This window comes from Symsagittifera roscoffensis, chromosome 1, assembly GCF_963678635.1.
Source record: "Symsagittifera roscoffensis chromosome 1, txSymRosc1.1, whole genome shotgun sequence".
NCBI lineage: Eukaryota > Metazoa > Xenacoelomorpha > Acoela > Convolutidae > Symsagittifera > Symsagittifera roscoffensis.
This window is the reverse complement of record NC_087062.1, coordinates 1,744,051-1,756,403: the sequence shown is the minus strand read 5'-3', so window position 1 is coordinate 1,756,403 and position 12,353 is coordinate 1,744,051. Positions and strand designations below refer to the sequence as shown.

The following is a 12,353-nucleotide window of genomic DNA, read 5'->3' as shown; positions in this document are numbered from 1 at the left end:
CAGAAAAATAACCAAAAAAATTGCATATAGTTTTAAGCACGGGCACAACAGCAGTTCGCCGTGATGAGCTGTACAGCTGGTATGTTGGTCCTTTCCCTCGTGGATAAATGGTCTTAACTTGAGTGTGGAGGAAAAAGAGCTACTTATTTTATAAAATCTAACTTGTGTCAGAGGAGCCACTGGTTGACTTCGGGATCCGAGGAGTACTGGTGTGTTGCATGAAGAAACAGGAGTTGTTCCGAGTCCCCCTCTCTTCGGAACTGATCACAGAGGACATCTGCAGCGAACTGCTGGAGGAGTTCTACCACAAGATAGACGAATGGAGAGAGAACATGGACAGGGTGGTCCAAGTCACCTCTCCTTTTCCAAACAACCCGCCTGATTTGGACTCACCCCAGTTCTACATGAATGTGAAAAGGTGAACATTCACTTGTAGTTTCAGCGTTTTTACGGCTTTTTTTCTACTCCCGCTCCCCAACTGCGAATTTTTACATTTTTTTTCACAATTTCCGATTGTTATGAAAACGACTGATTGAGCTGACTGATTGAGCCCTGACAAACACCTTAAGTCTCGCTACTTAACCTTGTAAAACCCTTCGTTACACGATAAAAATCAAGCTTATGTGTGCTTATGGGAGAAAAGGAAAAGGAGCCGATAATTTCCATGCAGAGTGAATAACTAAACAAACATATTTTGACAACCTTGTAAAACCATTCGCCACAAAACTGATGCTTTATTTGGGGTTGGGGGAAAATAAATCGTAGTTTTATTAATTTTTCTCCCAGTTTTTACATTTACTTCTAAAATTTTTACTAAGATACATTTTGCTTTAAAATTTTAATTTCTAAAATATTCAAATTCAGACGAGATCGATTTCTATTTCATACTGGTGAAACTAACTTGGTAATCTTCAGAAGCAGCTTTAATTTATCCTAGAATTAATGATCTTTTTCCTATAAGTGGCCTTCCAGTAAACTATAGCCCCTCTTCCATAATAGCAAAACAACAGTGTGCAGGATAGTAGGAAGAATATATTTTTACTAGGCTGGGGGGTTATAACCATTTGAACAAAAATTTTAATGAAACCAAAACTAACTACTTTTGAACGTTTTTTAGTGGCCACAACTTGGAGCTTATTAGCTATCAGTGTACGGAAGGGTATCATTTATGGTTTTTGAACGCTGCTATATATGCTGGGAAAGAGAACTATGAAAATTGTTTTCAAAAAAATCAACGAGACCGAAAAAAATCACTAAACATGTTTTTTTGTTTGCCAAAAATTGGACCATTTTTGCTACCTTTTCTGAATGGAAAGAGTTTGTAAAAGATAATGGTTCCAAGCAAAGAATTTAATGAACCCAAAAAGTATTTTTTTTGAAGGTTTTTTAAGCACATTGTGTGTTTGCAGGAGTCTGCGTAGCTTCTTCATAGAGGAGGGCATTGACGTCATCCCCTGGGGGTCCCACTTAAGGCTGGCAAGGCAGACTGCGTTCCCCCACAAAGTGGGAATCCTCTTCGCCGGTCCCTCAGAAATGCTCCTCAAAACCGTCACAGAAGCTGCAAGTTAGAGATAAAAGTGCATATGTGTTTGTATGGTTTATGTATTTTTCCCTCTAGACTGTCAGCTTATATATCAAAATGTTTAGTGTTCAGGTTATGGGCTATACTATTGAAATATGCATTCTGGAAATACTTTGTTGGGAAAACTTGTTACTATTGTTCTATTTTTCTGCATGCTTTCAAATATTTGAAGAATTTATTGCAGTATTTTGAGTTACATTTTTGCATGCAGCTGGGATACCCAAAAGGAGCCAAACTGATCTTTCTAAAAAGGATGGAGACAAACAAAACGAGGAAGAAAACTCGAGCGAGAAGAAAGAGGGAGAGGAAGCGGAGAAAACATCATTCCTAGCGATGCCGACCCGAAAGCAGTACTTTTTGAGTGGCATGAAAGATTGGCACTCGAAGATGAAGATTGAACTCTCGAAGGAGAAAATGATCAATTTCAACCACGCACTCTTCAAATCCAACGACAAAAACTGGACCGAAACTTCCACAATTTTCCAGGAAACATACGAATCGCTATTTAAAGAGTAAGGAGAGAACACTTTCAAGGACCTACTTAGCAATTCGCCCCCCCCCCCCCCCCCCGCGCTTTCAAAAAATTGCTAATTGTTAAGAAGATTAAGTTAGTCGAATTTTCGACCAATCAGAATTCAGCAAAATACGAATTTTCAAAAGATTGCTCTAGTGCTAAAATTTACTGCTTTTATTTATAGATAGCAATTCTTTAGTAGATCCCATAAGAACTTTATGAACTTTTGCCAAAAAAGGGGAATTATAATTCATAGTTTTTTGCAGAGTACTATCATACTTGCATGTTTGTTTATTCTGTTCATAAGATTGCTGCTTCAATTTAGGAGCAAGCTGGACCATCTCATAGTTTGCATGGCCCTGGAAAATGCAGAGCGATCAGCAGTCGATTCGACCAAGCGAGCACTGGGCCGAATCTTTTCATGCCTCCACCACGACCCATCAGTGCTCATTCTATTCACCGGCACTTCTGAGAAAACACTGGACGGCGAGAAGCCGGGGTCCGAGTTCAGCATTTACCAGCGTCGCAACAGCGTCACAAACACCATCCATTGTCACAGGGCCAGAGAAGTTTCAATTGACAATGTGAACAGTGCTCTGTTTTGGACTGTGCACAAACATTTGAAGAAGATTTGTGGCGTCGATCCACAAGTCGTTGAGGAACTGCAGCCGTTTCACAATTCGAGATCGGAATTGAAATTCGGAAAAGACTATTCAATCAATGTTGTCTCCCATGATTTGTAAATTTATTCTCCAAGTTTCAAAAATCAATCATCTTATTTTGTGTAAAAACAGTAACAGTCTGGTATGTTTTTGTTTATTAGGAAACGATTTTCAACAAAAAAAGGTAAACATGAAGTCTTTTCTAAGGAAAAAAATGCATTCTAATATTTATTTAGCTAAAGTATTCACAATTAACGATTTCGTTCAGCAACCACTCTTGGTTTGGTTTGATTCACAATGTACAAGGGACAAAAAGTATTTACAGTTATGCATATTACATCATAAATTCTATTACCATCAGCAAAACAAACATGTTAAATGAATTTACAATAGGTATAATGGTTGAAGATGCAATATCATCCGTTTGAAGTTCGACTTCGAACTCTGTGCTGCTTCTGAGATCAAGTCATGGCTCTCCCTGGATATTTCCAGACATCTGACTGTCGCAGTTGAACCAGTCTTCGTTAACAGACCTCGGGTATCCAGCGGGAACCTCGTTGGTGACAGTGTCGAACTTCCAGTAGCGGTCTCCTTTGATCACGTACACATCTCCTTTGTAGGCCAACGCTGCGTCCAGATTGTCCGGCACTCCAGACCAGTACAGATAGATTGGTCTCGGATACGAAGGCTCAATTTCGAGAGTTGTGGGGTCAACTTTGTAGTATTGGGTTCCCTATGAAATGGCATAAGCGTGTGAAACAATATTGTCAACAAACAGTTCTATAAATGAACGGAATATAACCAACTTTTCAACTTTTCTTGATGATAAAACAAAAAACTACTTCATTTATCGAAAATTCACTTATTTCATTAGCCTTCATCAACATATTGATTTGACAAAATCTAAACAAGCTTCAAGTGAGGCTAAATAAGAGTAAGGATAGCCGGTTGCTGCGCAAGTAGCACAGAAAACTCTGATAACTATGATAAAAAACTCCAAAAAAAATCTTTTTCAAATAGTGTACTTTTTGATTCGTGGCGTGATGAGATGAACTGAGCGAAAACTTAGATACAAAAATTGACTGAAAAATAACCAAAAACATGCCTGTAGATCTTAAACAGGGGTACAACGGCGCTTCTCGCGAAGAGCTGATTAGCTAGTTACGTTGGTCCTTTCCCTTATATACAAACCGTCTTAACTTAACTTAACTTTACTCGCTCGAAATTAAGCCAAAACGCAAAATTTTAAATCGGATCTCGACATAAGAACTTTTTGACAAAATTTTAATGTTTATCGAATCACGATTGAAAGGTCTATAGTATGACTTATCACAACCCACTCCGATGATTATTTGTCGTCCCTGTTTTTGCGTGAAAAACAGGAAAAAAACTAAAACACACCCGAAGAAAAAATTTCTAAAAATATTCATATTTTGAGATCTACTACACACCATTTACCTGGAAAATGTAGATGGCTTTGTTGGTAGGGTACAGCAATGCCGCGTCAATCTTGGTATCCGTACTGATTCCCATGTACTCGACGTACTTCAGAGCAGGGAATTGACTTCTGTAGTCGAACTCAAACACATGCATTCCCGAGAACACGTAAGTGAGACCCGAGTCAACAGTCACGACTGCATTCACGTCTCGTGGATAGTACATGTTGTATCTCCACGTTTGGGTAGGACTCAGAGTATTCACGCCTCGATCTGTGAAGCTCCAGATTTCGTCGTCGGAAATCATCTGCACCTGACCGAGGTGGTCGACGAAGGCGGCGTTCATTGTGGGTACCGGACAAGACCGGGGTTGCGATGAACTCCCAGCGAAGGGTCCATGTGATGAAGAATGACCTACAAGTAGTCATTTTCTTTTAAAAAATTTCCTCGCTGTAATTATTTAGGACTGCGAAAAATTATGAGGAAAAGGACTATTATACCAGCTATTTAACCCTTTAAGGAGATTCATTTGCTTTGAAGGGGGAATTTCAAATTAATACACAGAGGAAAAGTTGCACTTCGCATATACAAGCAAAAATATGACCGATATCGCTACTGGGAAAAACTGAATGATTAAAACGTTGAGTCTACAAAATTTCTTAAGTGACGCACGCCAATTATGACGCATTAACAGTACCAGCCAATTTGAAAAAAAGAAATTTACCAACTAACATGCCTCAATTTATAGAGCAGACTATGGAGCAGTAATAGCATGAAAAAATTAATGTAATAAAAATAAAATGAATTTTTTTTAATTTGAAATTTTTTGTGAAAATCATCCCCCCACACGCCATATCAAGTACAAAGTCATAAAATTCGCTCCTAGTAACAAATCAATTAAGGCAAATAAGCTTCCTTCAACCAATTTGGAACGTTTTCTTTCACGGATTAAATCTCCGCTTACGCGTTAATAGCGCGAAATATATCGCGCGTTAATTGTCCCAAATTGGCAGTTATTGAACCCCCATGACTTTACAAAAATTGATCACAGGTGAAATATCTTTCCAAATTTAAGTTAAGGACAACAATACTCTTTGAATGATGTAAAAAAACGTCAAAAATTGCTAGTTAAAGTCGAAATCTGTCTGAAGAAAAAAACCACCCCGAGCATAATTATTCCGTTACTTTGGTTACGAAAGTCAGAAAAAGAATAGTCTGTGTTAAAATCCTTAGCATTGGCTGTACTTAATAGCTCGTTATTGATAAAAATGAACACTTTCAAAATGATCATATTTTATCGCAACAACATTTGCGTCGCAACAAAGTTTGCGACTTAGGTTGGAAAAAAAGATAGTTCATACTATAGAATAAGCATTGCTTGTGTAAAAAGTACATAATAACAATATTTCATATCTGAAGCCAGCGCTTGCAGCAATTTTTTAAACTCAAGCGAAATAATACTTAATAGCAGCCAGATTTCTGCAGCAAATTACTCAAGCCCCAAGTTACTAAAATGTCATCCAGAAAAAACGCCGCTAATTGGATTTTTTAATTGATGAATATTAATTTTCTAAAGCAAACTCACGAGGAGATGAAACTTGTAAAAGCTTCAGTTTATTTCGAAGCAAAAAATCGGCTCAAAAAATACAAGTTTTTTGAACAACCTCAAGAATCGATGAAGTTTCGAAAAAATTATGTTTTATAAGCATGGGTCTTCTCGCAAATAATTTTGTAGCTTGAGTCGATTGACGGAGCTTAAAAAATAATAAATTCATAGCAGTAACTACTTTGCCAAATCTAAATTGTTTGACCAAACATCATTAAGCAATGAAAATTCGAATTAATTAAAGATTTTTCATGGTATGAATCGGTTTGCGAACAGTAAATTCTTGTGAGCAACATCATCAAGTAATTCAATTTCGAATTAAGTCAAGATATTTCAGAGCATCAATCGGTTTGCAAAAAACAATTCTAAGTAAGCCATCAAGCGATGAAACTTAGAATTATTTCAATTAATTGAGAACGTGAATAAAGATTCAAAGAAGCTTTTAAGAAAAAACAGTAAAATGCAAGTTCCATTTCTATATTTCATTCAAACAGCAATGGCAAAAGGGGGCTATTCTCATGCGCGAAGGACCGGTTGAGCAAAAAAACTCATGAGGGAAAGACCGAAAACAAAATTAGCCGAAAGTCAATTTTTAAAAAGAAACAATTGCCATTCAATTAAAATGAATTAAATGAAGCTATATTTTGTTTCTTTCATAACGAAACCCTTGAAATATAAAATTTGTTCCAATTCGGCGGCGGTCAGTGACAATTTGCAAGTTTTGCGTATTTCTGCCGTTTTTATAATCGGCCAATTTAATATTCAGTCCCTGGAAATGTTTACTTGCTTTCCAAATTTTAGATTACTGATTGGCTGATTTTTTTTTTCGCGCATTCGGTCCTTCGCGTATGAGGGATTCCAGGAGGCGGAGCAAAAAGCAGAATGGTCTAAGAGCAGAATGGGTCCAAGAGCAGAAAAATACAAAAAAGTTAACTTTTATTGATTTAATTGGACTAATTGAAAAAACAATTATTATAATCGTCAACAATACCAAGAAACTGAATAAAATATGCATGAATTGATTTTTTTATCAAGTTTTCTCAAATTGAATTTAAAAAGCATTCTCGATTAAGTTATTCAAATTATGCATAAACTATTGCTTCTTCGGTAATATTGAAAATTCTTATACTTAATTTACCGATTAGATTATAAAATTTGAAAAAAATTTTCTGTTTGTCTGCTCTTAGACCATTCTGCTTATTGACTGGCCACCGGGATTCCACCATGGCAAAACTCTCAACCTTGGCATCGGCTTATTGTGACAAAAAGAATTTTGTTCATTTTAATTAGCTCGTTTCAAAAATGAAAAAATTCGCGAGAAGCTGCAGACAAAAAACGGTCAGGTACTGTATAGCCTTGAAGTTCAATCAAGTTGCTCTAGTCTGAATCAATAACTTGAAAATTTCCGAAAACTCCAGATTCAGAATTCTTAGTGTTCTAGAATATTCATGCCAAGCTGAATGGTGTGGTTTCTTAACCGTTACGCTCTATAGCTCCGTAAACTGGGGCCTAAGCTTAATTGATGTCATCAATAGATCTAAAGGCACAGGAACTATTCACAACTAGCATGATGTGGTATAAATCCTACAAACTGAAAGACTCACCTCTGGAAGGAACAGTAGTTGGTCTTGGGGTGGTCCCAACTGGAGCTTGAGTAGCAGCGTTTCCTCCAGTTCCAGGTCCTAAAAATATCACCATTCTAAGCCCAGATCAAGGTCAAATTGTTTATAACAAAATTGAGAAAAATTGCCTTTTTTTTAGTTCAAAACACAATTATTTTGAATTTAAGATCTGATCGAATTCGATTTAGTAAAATATTAATATCGTGAGGTTTAATGTATTTTATTGAGATGATGATACAAAATCGATAATTCCATCATTTCAATTGATAACTTACAGCAATAATTCGATATAATTTCAGTTTTTGTTTTAATATAAGGACTTTGACTGGTGCAGAGAAGTTACCAATACCATGACATCTTGTTTTACAGCAACAAAAGTAATCAACTTCAAATTGCCTTCAAAATAAGAAAAATAAAGAACCATAGAGGGTTTGGATTCCGTCGATATCGTCCGGCCTCAAGTTGATGGTCTCAGTGAAGCTCGGGTAGAAGGGGTACATGACTGCGTCGAATATCTCGCTATGGTCCAAACCCAGGCCATGACCGAACTCGTGTATGGCCACCCACTCCAGGTTGATGGCGTTGGGCTCGTTAATGCCCACAGACCATGTTTCGTCGTCGTCGAAGTGGGCTCTTCCGTTCTGCGGGTAGAAGCAATGGGCCAAAACACCCCCTGAAACATTACGAGGACCAAGTGAACAATCTCCCCCTAAATCAAATGAGGGAGGAGATCGTTCACTTGGTTACAAGCAATATTTTCAGCCAATCAGATTTGAACATAGTACATACAGGCCTTACTGCTTGAATTTTTCATTTAATTTTTGGAGAGAGATTGCTCAAATCTCGCCAGTGAAAAAAGGAAACTCATTAATCTTTTTATTGTTTATTTTAAACAGGGTTTACGTTAAATTTACGTTGAAAATGACCAAAAACAATGGATTTGACCGCATCTAAATTATGAAAAAAAAACACAATAGAAGAAAAAATTTGCGACCTTAGCCTCAATTTAGTCTGAATAATGTATTATCATTTGAACTTGAACCCTATCTAATCTAATTTTCATAATTTCTTCATTCAAATTGCAAGACTCCAGAAAGTCCGGAGAGTCAGACTCAGTTCAGAAGTTCAGAGGTTTTTTCAGGCGTTTTAAGAAATTGAGGGAAGCGTGTGAACCTGGTCCGTCGAATGCAGATCCGTCCCCGTGGTCTCCAGCCACGAACTGGATGTCGAAGTCTGGGTCCTCCCACTGAGTGGCCTCCCGGAAGGTTAGTCCGGACACCGTCGCCCACGCCTGGAATGCCTTCTGCATCGTAGAATGCACAGTCTCTCTGGGCAGATCATTCGTGTACCTGTTGATCTTCCACGTGATATCCTTGTCTTTCCACTTTCCTGAAGAAAAAAAGAGATTGTTACAGACACTTTTTTCATACTAAATTAAACGTTGAAATAGAACTTTATCAAACCTGTTTAAGTTAAACAAGCTCCTTCTTGAGTTGTTTGTTTTTCTATCGACAAAAATTAGAGGCATTAGTTAAAACGAGATATGTTTGAAGGACTCACTATTCGAATCAGACTGTTTTTAACCAAATTGGGTAATTAGCCAAAAAGATTGAATGTATAATCTCCAAAAACAATTTCAGATTAAAATTTCAGCAAGCGGCCAGCATTAAAAAAGAACAATTTGTATGATTTTACAGAAACTACTATTTTGAGATCGAATAAAGTTTCTCGACAAAATCGATTTTAAGCCAAAAGATTCTAAATAGTTTCTTAAATTTTCAAATATCAGTGGGAATTTAAAAATGAAAGCGCTAGAGCAGATAGACTTTGCGATTGGGTAAAAAATTAACCAAAGAGCACTGGAACATCTGTTTTTGGAAAAAAACTGATGAATGTGATGAAGTTTTAGGCCAAACTGAAATATTCATTTTTATTTATCATAACATCTATTTCAAATACCTGAGATTTAATTTCTCAACAACACAAATCTCTGCTTGTATAAAATATGAATTTCTGAAAAATATACTGGATGTGATTTGATTCGTTATATTTTAGCCAATCAAAACTTAGAACCGAGTTTTACTCAGGTACAGCTGAGCAGTTTTAAAGAATAACTCCTCGCTAGTGGAAATCTTAGCTCGAGGAGGGCCAAAATGGGTCTTTTTTGAAGGAAGTGGGCAGAGGGTGGGAGAGGGGGGGGGGTTAAAGGGGTTTGGATGATTGGATAGTTGTTACCGGTGGGTCCGAGTTTGAATCTCCAGAGGGAGTCGTTCTGCGCCTCGACTGGTGCCTCGAAGAACTTGGAGTACTCCACGTGTTTGCCTGGCAGTTTGTCCTCATTCGCACACCTGGGCTTGTTCATGGAGAACACTGTCTCCAGGTCCAGACGTCCAGTCGGGTTTACATTCGCCAACTTCTGGAACTGGCTACACAAATGGAGAAAAAAATTAGTTGAGCTCGTGATTTTTGGAAAATCAAATTTCGACAAAACGGGATGCGCATTTTTATAACTCTTTACACTAAGCCGTTGGGTCCCTGTAGTATTCATGTCTGTAAAGTTATTCCCGTTATTTTTTTTGGAAAAACAAATAAGTTGAAAAAATGCTTAGCTTTTGACAACATTTTGTTGTCCGAAAAAGCGGGGAGCCATTCATCATGCTTACTCACTCCTGGTATATTTTATGGCTTTTGGACAAGAAAACTGTTTTAGCAAATAAAATCTCTCATTTTTTTTTGAAAAAAAAAGAAAAAACCTTTTTTGTTTGCCTGGTCGTAGTTTTTGATACAGATTTCTAGATAACTTCAGGATGCTAATAAGATTACATAATCATTTCTCCTATTCAAAAAAAATCACTAAGCTAATTATCTATCTTGCTCGTTCATTATTAGTTACACACCTTTTGAACAAGTTTGACAGTTGGAACTCTAGAGAAGAAAAGAATTCGGATTTTTTAGTGGAAAGTCTATTGCCAAATTAAACAAATGTGCTTATGTTTGCAATCAGATTGGCGTCTACACATGTTTCTCCAGTATCCCATCAATAGTTCAGACACCCAACTGTCGTATCATTACTATCACACTCTTGTTACTCACTAGATGGCTTCTGTCTCCTTCGCCTCGTCCCCCTCGTCCTCCGCACTCATGTACCCATAGTCAGTCAGGTATTTCTAAACACACAACACCACAAACTGTTCATTCAAATCAGTAGTAGTTCTTTATTCATTTATTAACAATACAAAATGCCTTTTTTCTGGAAAACGCTCATATTATTTTAAAAATTTATTTTTCGAGCCTACAACATTTTTAAAAAGTTCTTTTTAAAAAACTTTATCTGTAAAAAGAGTCAAAAACTTTCTTAATATTTCGTGATTCCGCATCAACTTCTTGACAGGTTTGAATAAAGAAAAATACTCAGAACAAATGGAGCAGAATAAGATATGAAATAATAGAATCGGACTTACGCTGATGTTGACGCCCGGCGCTCTCACTTCTGTCTCCAGAAACTGGTTGATAGGGGACACATTTCCGCCCCTGGGTGGAGTCCTCACAGACCTACCCTCCACGGGACAGCCTGCCGGGGATGCATGGACAGCAACAGCCCCCACAATCAAAAAGAAAAAACAGGAATCGCTTAGGAAACACATTTTGAACTTCACATCAAATCCAAATTGTGTTCAACTTTTCTCCAGAAATATACTCACAAAAATGATTTTCAATTGAGCGTCTGATAATTACTTGACTTATAAAAAAAACACTTTGGGCCATTTAAAATTAAATTAGTTGATAGCTAAACTGTCAAATTCAAATGCCTAGCTTGGTGCAGGTGAATGTACTTGTCTGAAGCTCGTTTCAGTTCAAATCCGAACTAGTTGACAACTCCGTCAAGTTCAATGTTTTCAAAATCAGCGTGAAAAACGTTCGATTGACAGATTGCCAGTTAATTAGACGAATAAAACTGAAGAGCAACTAGCCAAAAAATAGCGTGAAATAATTAACTCGTCGGGAGTTTTCACCCCATTGTGGCGAAGTGAAGTATGACGTCACACTATGCCCGTAGCGTAGAAAAATGAATAAAAACTATTGCAACTTAAATAAGAAAAGTCATACCAATTACGTAAATTTTAGTTACGCATATATTTGGATAGAGCTTATTTTTCCTGAAAAACGGAAAGCTAACCAGCTGCTGATTTCAGCTTATTATCGCATACAGGTCCGCAGTTTAAACCTAAAAAAATCTAATCTAAAGCGTCAAAAAGGCTGGCTGAATATAATCAAAGTCACCAATTGATATCGCATTCGAAAGATTTGTAGAATTCGCCTAGATTGTAATGTATAGCTTAATATTTAAATAGTCGAAAACGGAATGGATTGAAGGCTAAGTTTCATCGTCGTTTATTCATCAAGCCCTTTCGGATTCGAAGATGCCGAATTTCCAACATTGTTCCATTGTCAACCTTTCTTTGTTCCATTACCAGTAATTTGCTATGATGTTAATTGTTTAAAAACTTCGCATTGCTTGATGAAATTTCAAACCTTTTAAATACTGAAGCATTAGATCCGCATTTTTTTCATATTTCCTAATGAGTGGAACTTATAATCATCACCTCGAGGCTAAGTGCCGAACACGCATAGAAGTTTGAATTAATGATGAACCAGGATACAAGTAATTACTAATAAACAAGTTGTTAACCCGAAAAACTAGGTATTCTGGTTTGATAACGGTTGCTAATCGCAAGCGTATAAAAACATTCAGAAATGTTTTTACTCACAGAACTTTTTTTTACAATTGGTCTATTTAAAGAATCAGAAAATAATTCAGCATAACTATCGAATTTTAAAACAACATTAACTGATTTAGCATTATACAAAAATTTGAGCCATTTTCCATCCAGCTTTGAGTTCTTTTTGAATTTTTTTTGCCGTTTTTCAGT

General features: G+C 36.9%; 2 protein-coding genes across 2 annotated transcripts; one reads left to right on the top strand and one right to left on the bottom strand.

Moving 5' to 3' along the window:
* The first annotated feature begins 1,910 nt into the window (after positions 1-1,910).
* On the top strand, positions 1,911-2,884 carry LOC134854533 (uncharacterized). The gene is made up of 2 exons (XM_063870832.1): positions 1,911-2,094; positions 2,422-2,884. The coding sequence occupies exons 1-2, from the start codon at positions 1,916-1,918 to the stop codon at positions 2,837-2,839; spliced, it is 597 nt and encodes a 198-aa protein (XP_063726902.1). The 5' UTR covers positions 1,911-1,915; the 3' UTR covers positions 2,840-2,884.
* A 95-nt stretch (positions 2,885-2,979) lies between these two features.
* Positions 2,980-11,280, bottom strand: LOC134856937 (stromelysin-1-like). Its single transcript, XM_063873226.1, has 8 exons — positions 10,884-11,280; positions 10,516-10,589; positions 9,658-9,848; positions 8,596-8,811; positions 7,844-8,095; positions 7,405-7,482; positions 4,217-4,608; positions 2,980-3,491 (listed from the first exon to the last, which is right to left on the bottom strand). The coding sequence occupies exons 1-8, from the start codon at positions 11,064-11,066 to the stop codon at positions 3,225-3,227; spliced, it is 1,653 nt and encodes a 550-aa protein (XP_063729296.1). The 5' UTR covers positions 11,067-11,280; the 3' UTR covers positions 2,980-3,224.
* Between the last annotated feature and the right edge of the window lie 1,073 nt (positions 11,281-12,353).

Bases quoted from the DNA above. Each gene is read 5' to 3' on its own strand.
- LOC134854533 (XM_063870832.1), top strand. From the start codon at position 1,916: ATGCCGACCCGAAAGCAGTACTTTTTGAGTGGCATGAAAGATTGGCAC. The intron at 2,095-2,421 runs GTAAGGAGAGAA...GCTTCAATTTAG, and splicing joins TACGAATCGCTATTTAAAGA to GAGCAAGCTGGACCATCTCA.
- LOC134856937 (XM_063873226.1), bottom strand. From the start codon at position 11,066: ATGTGTTTCCTAAGCGATTCCTGTTTTTTCTTTTTGATTGTGGGGGCT. The intron at 9,849-10,515 runs GTGAGTAACAAG...CCATTTGTGTAG, and splicing joins AAGGAGACAGAAGCCATCTA to CCAGTTCCAGAAGTTGGCGA. The intron at 8,096-8,595 runs GTTCACACGCTT...GTAATGTTTCAG, and splicing joins ATCTGCATTCGACGGACCAG to GGGGTGTTTTGGCCCATTGC.